Raw genomic sequence first — 14,617 nt, 5'->3', positions numbered from 1 at the left:
GACCAGACCAAGTCGTTGTGCTTGATGTAAGGCGCTGACCGGAATTTATTGAAGTCCAACAAACAAATAAAAAATGGTGGCTAGCAAATATAAGTTTGCTACAGAGAAATGAAATGTTGTTAGGCAAATTATGCTTCAATTACCACATGAAAAAAGTGAAAAGGGACTTGCATTCGTAATAAGATTACGACATTGCCGCACAAGATGGAAAAGATTTGTGTAACGAATGGAGACAATAACAACTTTTGAAACTTATAATCAGTAAAAAAAAGGATGAACTTTAATATTTCCGCACAAGAAGAAAAACTATTCCTTTATTTTACAACGTAATGTAAAGATCTGCAACGCAAACTAAGTAGATATAAATAGAAAGGTTAATAAAACCGATCAAATTAAATAAGACTAATACTTATTTCAGCAGTATTTGTACAATTTTGGAACAAAACTAAGAAATGTTGGGAGCAGTCAATAAATATGAAAAAGAGACAACCCCGAATAGTTAGTCTAGCTCTTTCGTTGTTCGAGTTACTTTCATATAGACGAACAGGTGAATATGGCTAGAATACATATGCATTCACTTTTTGTGGATTGCCATGGCTCCTTTGGGTACAGGATATAATAATGGCATATTTATACATTTATACATATGCATTATGCTATTAAATATTATTGCTTTCTATTTGTGGTGTATGGCCCCACTGGACATACTATTCGAACATAATAAATATGAGGATTAGAAAATAAATGTGCACAAAAATTATTGTTAAAAAAAATTATCGCTGTAAAACCCTAAAATACAATATAGCTTGTGATAAACTATGGATAAGAATGGTCATACTCGTATGATATAAAAAATCTGTTCAAGATGTTGCGAACCATAGAGAATTGAGAACTGTGAGGTAAGACAGCATTCACGTTAGGAGCTAAAACGTTGGTGTTCCAAGATCATATGTACCCCGTCTACTAAAAGCCTTCAATAATCTGAAAAATTAGTACTTCTGAAGCGTTCTCAGTATTTTGCTGGTGGGGCATAACCGTCTTACTCTTCACAATACTTTTTAAACAAATCAAAATCTAATCAGTACACTATGGAATATTTGTCCGATATTATCATTATCTGTATAGAAATTAAGCTTTTTTATGTTTGGTTCCATAATTATTTTACTTTTACATATTTGAATGCCGAAATTTAATTGTGTTAGTTCCATCACTTAACTAACCAAATTCTACTGCGTGTCTATATGAGATAATAAATAAACAAAAGTTTTCGGAAAAAATCGTTGGGGGTATTTGAAACGTCTGATGAGGAATGAAACTAGTCCAGCTATTAGGCTTTTATGTTCTATGTCTAACTTTAGTTGCATGTAAAAGTAAGCTTTCGCTCTTACATATGTGTGCCTTAAGTGAAAATAACATTTAGTTTTTTAAATGCGCAGAGAAACCTGAGATAAAACAGCGTGGTCCGCATGAATTTAATTATGACAATCAAGGCGCCGATTGGCATGACGCATGTCATAATGGTCGTAGACAGTCACCCATAAACATCGATTCTGAACAGGTAAGTAATGTTTGCAAAAGGAATACATCCTTTAAATGAGCCCTGTAACCATGTAATGCTTTATTTTCATCGCCAGGCTACTAAGGACTCAATATCGCCAATTAACTTTGTCAGCTATGACGTACCGCTGAAAACTCCAATAAAGGTAACCAATAACGGGCATTCAGGTGCGTTCTGAGAACTGGCTTTTGACTCTGCAATTCAATAGCGAATTTCGTATAGTCTATATGCATATACCAGATACAATAAATGGCGAAAAACCGTATATAAATGGCGGAATGCTAACTGGTGACTTTGAAGCTATAGAAGTTCACTTCCATTGGGGGTCAGTCTCAAGAAAAGGATCAGAACATGCTATCAACAGGGAGCGCTTCGACGTTGAGATGCATATTGTGCACAAGAGAACAGATTTCTATTCTGTAGCAGCTGCAAAGCTTAAAGATGGTGGACTGGCTGTGCTGTGCATCTTTCTCAGAGCTTCCTCTGATACAGACTCTGAGGTTTATGGCCTGAATAATATATTCAACCAATTACCGCGGCTTCTAAAACCAAACTCATTCGTCTCCATTTTCGGAGAGTTGTATTTGAAAGACATTTTGGGAAACTTAGACACCGATGAGTTTTACACGTACAATGGTGAGGCTGAGATTCCATGCCTCTTAGAAATACATCTCAATTATCTGACTTCCAATTATTTCAGGCTCCTTGACCACTCCAACCTGCAATGAAGTTGTAACTTTTACTATATTCACTGATGTGCTGGACGTGAAAAGGACGCACATAGAAAAATTCTGGGCTTTGCGCGACTCAAGAAATAAGCTATTGATAAACAATTATCGCAACTTTATGCCCATAAATGGTAGACCCATCTATTTTAGAGCTGGTCAGCAGAATATTCAAACAATGCCCAAAAGTTATCTTGCAATGCTCCTCATTCTCTCTAAAACAATTATTCGGTTTTACAAATAAAATTGAAAGAAATTGATTATTTTATTCTTATTTATTTTTTTTTTTTATAAAAAGCCGCTTGTTATTTGGAAATACCCTTTCGTTTCTTCCGCAGATATAGACCTCTACTTTTTTTTAAGGCAATCAATCATTGTTGAAAAGTGTAATAATTGTTGAAAAAATAATTATGGTAAGCTTTGTTCATTTATACATATTATTTTTCTGATTTAAGCGCATGTAGTTTTCAATAAATATTTTTTTTTGTCTCTCATTCTGCATTACCTTATCCTGGTAAAATTATTTCATCTATTTTTCACCCGTACATTCAAAATACAAGTACTTCTCGTAAAACAAAAGCAAATAAATTCAAGTTCATTTTATTCAAGTGTTCAAATAAAAGTATTCAGCCGTTGACTTCAAAAATCAAGAAACACTCTATAACTTCAATTACTACTTCAAAATTACTTCTAAAAATATTGATAATACAGAACAATTTTTTCTTTTGCATATAAGTATGTTTGTGACATATACTATATACTATAGTATGTATGTATATGTGCAATAAAAATTGTGATTTAAGGGATACGCGTGACTGACTTCAAGCTGTGCGCATATTTCAATGACGGCCTAAATCAGAGGCCAACACAAAACTGTGGTAGCTGCGGTAATAAAACATAATAATTAACATTTGTGTGCCGTGAGCTGTTCAAGAATTTGTGATAAATGGTGACCAAGGCGTTCGTTACAGCAGAGGAAAAGTGTAGCATACTTTTTAGCTGTGCGTAGAAAGTAGCAGCAACAAAAAAATGAAAAATAAAACGCGTTATGCTAATGACTAGAAAACTCAAGCGCAGATTTGCATGGCAACTTTTAATTACATTTTGTACAAGTGTGTGAAATGCGGGTGTGTGGGGATGTGTATTTCTACATATACGTATATACATATACAGCTGCATTTGCATGTATATGACAGACGCGACAGACTGACTGACTGACAACCTTTGCCAGCCAGGAAAAGCAGAACAGTAAGAGAGGGATGGAGAGCGCGCGTGAGCGTAGCGCAAAATGTAAGTAATGACTAAATGCGCACTCTGACAGTTCAACATGACAAAAATGTTCCCTTTTGTGAGCTTGATAAATGATACGAGCTACAAAGCAACAGAATAGCAGTAAAAAAAGAAAGTTTGTATGCATGCCCCCCAACCATATGGACCCAAAAAGTTTCCCCACTATAGTGGACGCAACTGTACATGTTGGATGTTGGAATTACTGTTGCTGTTATTGCCGCCACTTTCACTGGCTTCACTTTTTTCGCTGAACTTTTATATTAACATTTAAGTGAATAAAAAAGATGTTGCTGATAAGTACGGCAACTGTAAACAAAGGTTATGAATGTACCATAGAAATGCGTAAAATTAAAAACAAGAAAAGGGTGAAGCAAAAAGAGGTGCGCATATCATGGCTACGAAGCAGAAACATAAAAGAAATGAAAACAAATGAAATGCAAACAAAAAGCAAACATAAATATTTTAATGCGAGCATTATTTATTACTTTTGTGGCGGCGATTTTTGTGGCAAGCAAAAGTTCTCTATCTTCCGTTTATTAATTTTTCCAGCTGAACGGAAAATGCAGTACATAGTTATAATAAAATACTATTCTGAAATAGCTTTAAGCTTCATATTATTCAATTCTTACCAAAAGAATTATTATCTGCAGACAGAGAACAACAAAATTCACGGTAATAGATAATAGAGTTGAAAATAATATAATAATTAAGAATACATTTAAATACATACATTTAAAGTCGAAAATGATTAAGATAAATGAATATATTTCAACATAATGAACTATTAGTGCATTTATACAACATATACAAATGTCTGAATTGAACAAATCTTATTAAACGAGCTAAGCACCTATGTGCATGTGCGCCAAAGCGATCTGCCGCTTACTATGCATGTAAAGAGCTCAAACACTATTGCAAAAAATGTACTATTTTCTAATACAATGAATAAACCATAAACATTTTTAGAAAACATACCTTTATTACTTGAAAAAAATCAAAAGAAATGCCGAATAATTTGTGTTATATTTATTTTAAATGTTACTTAGCTTTTAGCCAAAAAGCATACGACTATTTTCAACTTTTAATTGGGTTAGGGCATAACTTATTTAATATTGAGTGCAATGCAACAATACAAGTTGATTACATCAATATTTTCCTATTCTGTGCTTACCTTGCTCTTAGAGCTTCTTTTGTTAGTTTTTGGTTTTAATACGTGCTTCATACGATATTCCACCTTGGCCAGCAAATGAAAATTCTTATTAAACTTTCAGAAGCCTTAAATGAAGCCAAGTGCCAAGTGGAAAGTTGCAAGTGCCAAGTGCCATTTGTGTAGTTCATTGATTTTTGCTTCATATTGTACTTGCAATGGGAGTAAAGGGTGGCGTATACGCAATATATATTTGTGTTTGGCTGCGCTGCGACATGGCTGGCTGGCTGCTGGGGCTGCATTTTTAATGCGCATTGCAGTGAGACCGAAAGGACAGTGTTAAGGGATGAGTAGGCAGGCTGGCTGGCGAGCCTTTGCGCAAATATTTAATAAAAATGCAACATTGCGCCCCATGCGACGTTGTCAACTGGTGAATGCCATAATTTAACAAGTACAATTCGCACAACTGGCAAGCGACCAATTACACATGACTTGACCTTTAGTCGCAGTCAGCATTTTGCATATTTATGCATTCACATGAGTTCAGCTTGCGCGTGCTGGCCTGGGGCTTTGATTTCGACGCTCTTCTAGGGCCGTATTGGCGGCGCGTAGGGTAAAGTAATAAACAAACTCAATACCGCTCAGTATGCTGGCGCCAAGAAAGAGGCCCAGCATACCACCCATGGTCACCACAACGTCAAGCCGCGTGCGCAGCGCTTGTCGGCGATATTGATCCGTAGGCCAAATAGGCATTGAGAGAGTTATGTTTCGCGCTTGGCTGCTTAAGTTATATCTGCAACAGGAAACCGAAAAATCAGTTAAAGTCCATACACTCAGAAAACATGTGCACAATATCGAATTGATTATTTAACTCTTCAAATCTATGCAATAGCAAGATCTGGCAATGTGAACGAACAATAGTTATATGCTGTTCCTTTGATTTGATTGAAGATGGGACAATTTAATTTCAGGAATGGCATAACTTTTGTAAACATTTCAATATCGTCAATCAATTTCTAGAATAATATCATCCATTCGATATGTACATACATACTACACATATTAATTGTATGTTAAAACTTACGACGATACTGATTCATAGACCATTCGCTTGTCAACCTCATTGCAGGACGGCAGGCAACTACAGCTGAGCTTGGGACTTTTCAATTGCATAAGGAACTTGGCATCCGGTTTGACCATGGAATGATCCTCCAAGCATAGATATCCATCCATATCGCAATCGGGAAACCGGCTATCATTAAACGGATTAAAGGTATAAGATGTGCAATTACACAATTCCAGCTGTATAAGACGAGCACAGTCACTGATGCAAGAACTAAAGCTGTAGGCTTTGTATACACTGCCTGGCAATAATTCATCGGGAAAGTAACATTTTCGCACTTCTCCCGGAATATTACGCACATCGTCATCATTGTCCATGGCTTCCAAGTAAAATTGTATCGTCTTCTGTTGTCCAGGGGCTGAGATGCTTACACCAACGCCACTAAGGGCTGTATGTGGCAAGTCCTCTTCGTCCATTAAACTCACATATATTGACCGATATGTAAGTAGCTGCATAATTGCCTTCTGACTGCCCGGATCCAACATAGTGGGCAACCAGTGCTTTGAGTTTCTATTAATGTATGCATAAAAGCAATACATAAATGAAATTACTAAGGTACACTACAAACCTCTTGCGAAAAGCATGCACAAGTAAAGCGGAAAGCAAGTAGCGCACTAATAGGAAAATTTATACAACAAGACTTTAATCATATACCGCGTTTAGATTGAATAACCCAAAAAATATATATTGTATTGATCGGTATTACTGACTAAGACAATATAAATTATGTCTTCCTGTCCGCCTTTCCGCAATTTTTAACCCAATGATACCGAAACCAAAGAAACTAGAAATACTACATTTAGCTTCAGTCCGAAAAAGGGCAAAGTTGTGTTTTCTTTATTCATCCGAAGGCGGTTGTTCAAATTTTTATACTCTGTACATGAAATGTACGGGAGTATATTAGGTTTGCGGGATCTGAAAATGTAACAGGCACAAGGAGGCGTGGCAGACCCCACAAAGTATATACATTCTTAATCAGCGTGACATGACGAGTCGATCTAGCCCTGTCAGTCTGTCTGTCCGTCCGTATGAACACCTGGATCTCAGAGACTAGAGAGACCAAATTTTGCACAAAGGTTTGTTTGTTTTATTTTCTTTATTTCCCCAACTTCCCCCCTATGGGGGCTTTCCCGATTTTCCATTCGTACAATCGCCTATATGTCGGAGACTATAAGACCTAGGGACACCAAATTTTAGTCTGAGATGCCTTATGTGAATGCGCAGAAAATTTGTATTTTGGAATTTCCCTCCCTCCCCCCTCGCCCACACAATCCATAACTCCCTTAATTCTTGAAATTTTTAATTGAAATTCGAAAAATACCTCCCGTTAGTGATTATGAGTCCATATGTCGGGTTTCATAATGATAGGCCAATTTAACAGGAAGTTATAGCGATATATGTATATATGACCAAGCAGTGACCGCAGCTGTTGTTGTTGTTATAATTATACTACACATATGTACAGAGTATTTCAAAGTCTGGATACCCGACTTTCTCTATTTGTTAAATAAAATATTTGCCAGCATTCCGTTGTAAGTCAACAGCCTGTGATCTCAAGACACAAAGATTCAATTTACAATAACAACTACGTTTGATGCTGTCATATCTTACAAAAGTTATATAGCAAATGCACACAAATTTTCTTACAAAGTTTTAGTCGAATTAACGACTGCAGCTGCTTGTATAGGAAAGTGCCCGAAAACTTTCGAATTCGGAGGTGCAACATTTTAAAACAGGTAACCAAAAAGTTACCAAAAAAAGTTAAAAACTTGAAATTTAAAGGAATACTCACCTTTGATTATTTTGAAGTGAATTAAGCAGAAAGCAACGTCCATATGGCGTAGTAAGCGGCAGGAAATATTTGCAACAATCAAAGGTGCTTCCCGCTAGCGTGCACTCGATAAACATGTCCGAGCAATTGGCACCAAACTGCATAATAAGTTACGATTATCAGAATTGTTCAACAGTTCTACAGACCATCCATGCATCCTCGTATTACCCTTGTTAAAAAATCGCGATAGTTTTTTTTTTGACACTTGGCGCACTGCTCACAAGTTTCATAATGCTCGCAGCTCGACCTAATGGCACCCTCATGATATAAATACGGAAAAAGTATGAATTCCATGTGCGATTCCACTTCATAGTTGTACTCTTCGATCAATCCAGTTCCCAAGCTGCAATTAATTCATTGAAAGTGCAACCTATTTACAACCTACAAAGGTTTTAGAGTTTAAAAAAGCAAACAGTAATTACAATTGCAACAAAAACCATAACTGCTACACAATTATATTAATTAGCTCTAAATTAAACTGCAATACATTTTTTAAATGAGCCAACCGCAAACAAAGTATGATATATGGCCAAAAAAAAAAACGGTTTAATGGAATAAAATATGAACAAGAAAGGAATGCTAAAGTCGAGCAGGCTCAACTTTTAAATACCCTGTACCACCCCACAAAAAAGTAATTTAATTAATTAATTAATTAAATTAAATTAATTAACTAAATTAATTTAATTAATTAACTAAATTATAAATTATTAAATACATACATTTACATCAGAATCGTGCCTTATGCGTGTTTGTGTACTTGTACATATGTATGTATGTGTGCATTGGGCCTGGTTATATGGCTATAACTTTCTTTCCGAACATTCTATCATAATGGTATACGGATATATAATTACTAACCTAATGTGACTACGAAATTTTAGTTCAAAATTCCAAGAATTACGGGAGCTATAGAAAATCGTTAATAGGGGGGGAGTGGGGGGTGCATCGGTAAAAATGAACAAACTCGTCCTTTCCCGGGCTCAGGAGAATCTGTATACCAAGTTTGGAGATCCTTGCGTTCATACAGACAGACAGACGGACATGGCTATATCGACTCGGCTTGTCATGCTGATCAAGAATATATATACTTTGTGGGGTCTACCAAGCCTCCTTCTGTGTGTTCCATGTGCACTCGCACAAAACTAATATACCCTTGTACCCTTTGGGTACAGGGTATAAAATGAAATTAACTTTTGTATTTTAAACCACGAGAGAATATCTGCCTAGTTACCAAGGCGATGAGAAGCAGAGTGGATATAGCCTTGTCCGTCCGTCCGTCTGTCCGTCTGACCGTCTGTCCGTCTGTCTGTCCGTATGAACGCAAGGATCTCAGAAAGTATAAGAGCTAGAATAACCAAACTTGGTTTCCATATTCTCCTCAGACCAAGAAAGTACGAGTTTGAGTTTTTTTTCGATGCACCCCCCACTCCCCCGCAATTCATGTTTTTCCCGTAATTCTCGGAATTTGGAAATAGGTAGGTACATCCAGTTGGTACTAATGTGTCCGTGTGCCAAATTTCATCATGATAGGTCAATTCTGAAGAAAGTTATAGCCATAAGTAAAATCGCTGCTCATGCGCTGCCTGCAGCTCTGTCGGCAGCGCTGCCCGCAGCTGTTGTTGTTGTTGCTGCTTTTGTTCAACTTTGTGCTGCATACATACACGCATATAAACACGCATAGGTACGTGATGTAAATGTATGCTGTTTAAACTGAACATAAACATGTTTTCTAATTTAATTTAATTAATTAATTCATTCATTCGTTTTTTTTTTAAATTTATTTTTTTTTTTAATTTTTTTTTTTTTAATTTTTCTTTTTTGTGGAGAGTACAGTATTTTGTGTTGGCAGCTACTGGTCAGTCACTTTGTCAGACACTACTTTTGCAGTTTGGTTGCCAGTCAGTCACTTTATCAGGTACAATTTGTGCAGGTAACATTTCTTCGTAACATTATTTCGTTAATAACTTTTCGTAGAATTAACCGATTACTTTAAAATTTGAAACGAAAGAAGATCATTATAAACAAATTATGTGTGCAATGTTTGGTTAAGGTAGCTTTTGAAATGTGGACAGTATTGACGAAAGGAAAGGGGCTAAAATTCCCAAAAATCGTCCTTTCTCGGATCTAGGAGAATCTGGATTCTAACTTTGGTTGTTCCAGCTTTTATAGTTTCTGAGATTCTTGCGTTCATCCAGACGGACGGACGGACATGTCTATATCGACTTATCTCGCCATCAATAGATAGACGGACGGACGGACATGTCTGTATCGATTTTTCTCATCATGCTGATTCAGAATATACAAGTACGTACTTTATGGGGTCGGAGATGCTTCCTTATGCATGTTACATACTTTGCACAAACCTAATATACCCTAATGCAAAGTATGTAAGACGCAGAAGAAAGCATCTCCCATATAACTTATTGATGGCGAGATACATAAGTCGATCTAAGCATGTCCATTCGTCTGTCTAGATGAACGCCCGGATTTTTTTGATATACCCCCCACCTGCTACAAAATTTCGTAAATACTGTCCACATTACAAAAGCTACATAATTTATATATTAATATCTACTTTTATTTCAAATTCCATCCAAATCGGTTAATTATAAGAAAAGTTATTAGCGAAACAATTTCACTTCTTTACTATACGGTCCCTAACCACTATTACGTTTTTTTCGATAGGGCAACTTTTAATGACTTATATTTCTTTTTATGTGATTATTGCCCAAACATATTTATACTTTTTAAAATGGTAATTGAATTACCCTTAATTTCGTATCAAAACATGCGCACGTTTCACAAACAATAATGCAAAAAATCAATTTAAATAAGTCAGCTTTCATAATACACGAAATATTTTTGACCATTATTAATTGGTACGGCAACAATATTTACTAATTAAACCTGAGTATCATCTTTTTATACCCTGTACCCAAAGGGTATATTAGTTTTGTGCGAGTGTACATGTAACACACAGAAGGCGGCGTGGCAGACCCCACAAAGTATATATATTCTTGATCAGCATGGCAAGCCGAGTCGATATAGCCATGTCCGTCTGTCCGTCTGTCTGTCCGTCTGCCTGTCTGTCCGTCTGTCTGTCTGTACGAACGCAAGGATCTCAGAAAGTATAAGAGCTAGAATAAACAAACTTGGTATCCAGATTAGTTAATTAATTAATTAAATTAATTTAGTTAAATTTTGTTTTAAAATTGGTAAAACTTTTACCGAAACGTTTCAATTGATGGAACAAGTTTATGCCGATGATTGCCTATCTCGTAACAGAGTGCACGAGTGGTTTCAACGTTTTTAAAGTGGTCGTAAGGACATAAATGACGATCAACATGTGACGATCAAATTTCCATCGAAACTGTGCGTGCCCGGTTTGTTCAGACGACCAAAAATTGCTCTCATCGATCGACACTTGTGACCGATTATTTCACCAAAAATCACATTTTAACTATTAACCACTCGCCGTATTCACCTGATATGGCACCGTGCGACTTCTACCTTTTCGGAAAAATGGTAGGCCATGAAAGGAAAGCGTTATGCAGACGTAGGGGCCATTCAAAAAGCTTGCACCGGCATGCTGACGGACATACTTGATATTTTGGCAACCATTTCGCCAGGGAAATCAATTCCTGATGAATAATTCCCTTTGAACCTTAGAACCAAATCAGCTTTGTCTTCACTTTACAATACACATATTTTTAGGTTTTGGCTCATCTGGATTCTTTTACTCCGCACTTTAACAATTGGTTTCAGGATCTTATGGAAAACACCCCATTTCATCTTTAGTCACAATAATGTTTTTCAACTCTTTAATTACGTCTTTCGGCGATTTCTTTCTGAGCAATTTTTTGTCATTTTTCTACCAAAAGCACAAACACAGTTTTGCTTTGCATGCGATAGATCGGCTCAATTAAATTTAAATGAATCTTGGAGGGTATGTCGATAAAAGGTGAATCTAACTAACCCATCAACAGTGTACGCCACCAGAAAGCGTAAGCTTTTTTAAGTCCTGTCTTACAGCGTTGTTATTGTATGTGACTATAATTCCACACCTAGTTGAATAACTTTTTTAATTTATTGATTTTAATATTGACTAAATCTAAGTGATGAAGAGATCATCATATTTCTTACTTTCATAAAAATATTAAAATACAAATATATGTATATCAAGGCGGGTAGATGATATTTCAAAGTCGAGCTGGCGCTACTTTAATGTTTTTCTCGTTTACCTTCTACTGTGTATATAAAATCAACCAAAAATTACTTAACTACCAAACATGTAGTGACAAACTGGCATTTCGCATATTTTTGCATTGGAATACATGCAGAAGAAAACTTTTTAATTTGGTGCAAAAGTTGAGCTTTCACAACTACATAAATAGTTAAGTATAATTCTTTTTTTTTCACATTAAAGACCTGCCAGCTCCTTTACTATAAATAAATGAATAAAGTCAATTAAAATTACTTAATTTTCTTTAAATTTGCTCTACTTACAAATTTGTAGTCCCTGAAGTACTTAACTTAGATTTGCAATTAATTTAATTTTTGGTGTTAAAAATGTGACCCATTGTTAGACAAATAATAATAATAATAAGTAGCTGAAATCACCCAAAAAAATAAATGAAAACATATATAGCCCGGAACAATCAGACCCTGAAATTCTGGAAAAGCTATACAAACACACATACACATGTATGTTTTGAAACACCTTTGGAATGGTTCTTAATACGCTTTTACGCGCAAAGCCTAGCCATATATAATTTCATAAAATATTTAAAATATATTTATTTAAAATATTTAAAAAAAAGATGAAGAACAAACAGTGCTGCATTTACAAGTAGATTCATACTAAGCAGACCTCAATTTGATTTAAATATTGAAGGACACCAAATTTTAGTCCCAGAAAATGTGTATTTTGGAATTTCCCTCCCTCCCCCCTCTCCTCCACAATCCATAACTCCCTTAATTCTTGGAATTTTTGAAATTCTGAAATTCCTTCCATTAGTGATTATGAATCCGTGTATCGAGTTTCATAATGATAGGCCTATTTAACAGGGAGTTATATCCATATGTGTATATATGACCAAGCAGAGACCGCAGCTGTTGTTGTTGTTACTGCTTTGCACAGGCACACAGATACACACAAACACACACATACACGCATAATTATACTACACATATGTACACAGTACTTCAAAGTCGGGATACCCGACTTTGGCTTCTCTACTTGTTTTAACATCATTTTAGGTAATGGTGACAACAACCACTTAACACTCACCTTGCAATAAAGTTTTCCAATTCTGCCCCAACCTGGTCTTTATATATAAAATCGCACACACTGACCGTGGGAAATTTCACGCGTTGAAATGGCGACAAGCTCTCGTAAACAATGCTTACTGCTCGTATGGGAAAGTCCCGCTGGTACTCGCTGATCAAATGATAGCAGCCCATGGCCGAGAGCAGGACACAACTCACCCAAAAGATGCGCTCCAATGGATGCAGACTATTATTGGGGGGCATGGAATATTTTAGCAAGTAGGGATAGTGGTTGGTATGGGGTTGTTTGTTTATCTCGGACGCGCAACCGGCCGTGACTGTCGCCATATACATAAACTTACTTCTGATTGGCAATGTAGGCAAACCCGACCAAGGTACAATTGGCGCAGTAATCCTTTAAGTAGGCAACCAATTTCCAGGCCCAACTCTGTTCCTGCGGCCTCTCTACGTTGCCGTGAGCAATTTGCTTGGACATGGCTGCCCAGTCCGTCCGCCTTTGTCGGTTGTTCAATAAGCCGATCGCACTCTGGCTCGCTGGCTTTCGCAGTCGCAAGGCAACTGGTTGGGGTTTTTGGCCAACATAGCCCATATAAATGGACATTGTGGTACGGCACGACAACAACTCTGCTGTAAATTTGTTTGCTGCAGTTTGCAAAGTATTTGTAGGCAACTTAATAGCATGTGAGTGCGGTTGCTGTGTGCCAAGCCTGGCAAGCCCGACAAGCCTGCCAGCGAGCGTGCTGGACATGTGTGTGTGTCCTGTGGTGTGGTCGATGACTGCAGTCAGCAGGACAATCGCATTGGCAAAGGCATGGTAGTGCATACGAACAGCCTTTAATTGGTGTTTGCTATGTGCAGGTGTCGCAATAAGGATTTAAATGTACACAAACACAGAAACCCACACAAACACGCAACGACAGCGGCCAATAATGTGCACGAGAGCCATGAGAGCGCTAGTGGGACGGGAGTCAAACAGACTTCAAGAATAATTGAAAGATCTCTATCTGGCCGAGTATGTGGAGAGTCAGAAGGACCTTTGGCATTTAAAATTTACCAAATGAACTCTATAACAATTGTATCTCAGCAAATACTTGTAGTCTAATTTTTAAAAACTTATAGAATTTAGAATCCATCAGAAAGCTGTGGCTGAAATGTTTTACTTACAATATCGGTCACAAATTCGATGTAAGGTTAAATATTTTGTTTTCGTTTAAAAGCATCACGGTATAGAGAACGACAAAATAGAAACTGTTTTATTCTTTATTTACGGATACGTCACACAAGCTAAATGAACTCGCTTAATCATACCAATCTAATCTGTCCTTAATTCAGGTACAAGTTCTTACATTGTTATCTCCACTGTTTCTATTTTATTTCTTTAGTGGAGTATAACTTTCCCCTTTAAAAATCATGTAAATATATTGCTCATTTCTGAACAAAATCGTTGCATTCCAAAACTAATTTCAAGTCTGATCAATTTTATGGTAGCTATACTATAAAGAAATTTATTCAAGCTCGGATATATTTTGTAATAAAACAACTACAGAACCCATCAAGCTTGCAAAATAAAGAAGTTATCCTAAAATAGGTCAAAAAATACCCAATATATGTAACACAAATTGTGCAAGTCTTCAATTTGTTATTTATTCCATTT

The 14,617-nt window shown here is 36.5% G+C and overlaps 2 protein-coding genes across 3 annotated transcripts; one reads left to right on the top strand and one right to left on the bottom strand.

Moving 5' to 3' along the window:
* The first annotated feature begins 1,140 nt into the window (after positions 1-1,140).
* On the top strand, positions 1,141-2,551 carry LOC115625495 (putative carbonic anhydrase 3). 2 transcript variants are annotated; one of them, XM_030520550.1, is made up of 5 exons: positions 1,141-1,370; positions 1,437-1,558; positions 1,635-1,725; positions 1,781-2,194; positions 2,259-2,551. In XM_030520550.1, the coding sequence occupies exons 1-5, from the start codon at positions 1,310-1,312 to the stop codon at positions 2,525-2,527; spliced, it is 957 nt and encodes a 318-aa protein (XP_030376410.1). In that variant the 5' UTR covers positions 1,141-1,309; the 3' UTR covers positions 2,528-2,551. The 2 variants fall into 2 exon arrangements, with proteins under 2 accessions (XP_030376410.1, XP_030376411.1); XM_030520551.1 differs by having other exon boundaries at positions 1,336-1,370; positions 1,421-1,558; positions 1,635-2,194.
* A 2,712-nt stretch (positions 2,552-5,263) lies between these two features.
* On the bottom strand, positions 5,264-13,564 carry LOC115625427 (pickpocket protein 28). The gene is made up of 6 exons (XM_030520467.1): positions 13,305-13,564; positions 12,965-13,189; positions 7,843-8,017; positions 7,636-7,772; positions 5,805-6,353; positions 5,264-5,513 (listed from the first exon to the last, which is right to left on the bottom strand). Exons 1-6 carry the CDS (start codon positions 13,562-13,564, stop codon positions 5,264-5,266), a joined length of 1,596 nt encoding a protein of 531 aa, XP_030376327.1.
* Positions 13,565-14,617: the final 1,053 nt, after the last annotated feature.

Source organism: Scaptodrosophila lebanonensis, unplaced genomic scaffold (genome assembly GCF_003285725.1).
Source record: "Scaptodrosophila lebanonensis strain 11010-0011.00,11010-0021.00 unplaced genomic scaffold, SlebRS2 tig00000072-arrow-pilon, whole genome shotgun sequence".
Taxonomy (NCBI): Eukaryota; Metazoa; Arthropoda; class Insecta; order Diptera; family Drosophilidae; genus Scaptodrosophila; species Scaptodrosophila lebanonensis.
This window is presented reverse-complemented; position numbering and strand designations above follow the sequence as displayed.

Bases quoted from the DNA above. Each gene is read 5' to 3' on its own strand.
- LOC115625495 (XM_030520550.1), top strand. From the start codon at position 1,310: ATGAAACTAGTCCAGCTATTAGGCTTTTATGTTCTATGTCTAACTTTA. The intron at 1,371-1,436 runs GTAAGCTTTCGC...TTAAATGCGCAG, and splicing joins AACTTTAGTTGCATGTAAAA to AGAAACCTGAGATAAAACAG. The intron at 2,195-2,258 runs GTGAGGCTGAGA...CAATTATTTCAG, and splicing joins TGAGTTTTACACGTACAATG to GCTCCTTGACCACTCCAACC.
- LOC115625427 (XM_030520467.1), bottom strand. From the start codon at position 13,564: ATGTCCATTTATATGGGCTATGTTGGCCAAAAACCCCAACCAGTTGCC. The intron at 8,018-12,964 runs GTGAGTGTTAAG...AATTAATTGCAG, and splicing joins TTGGAAAACTTTATTGCAAG to CTTGGGAACTGGATTGATCG. The intron at 5,514-5,804 runs GTAAGTTTTAAC...TTCCTGTTGCAG, and splicing joins GTCTATGAATCAGTATCGTC to ATATAACTTAAGCAGCCAAG.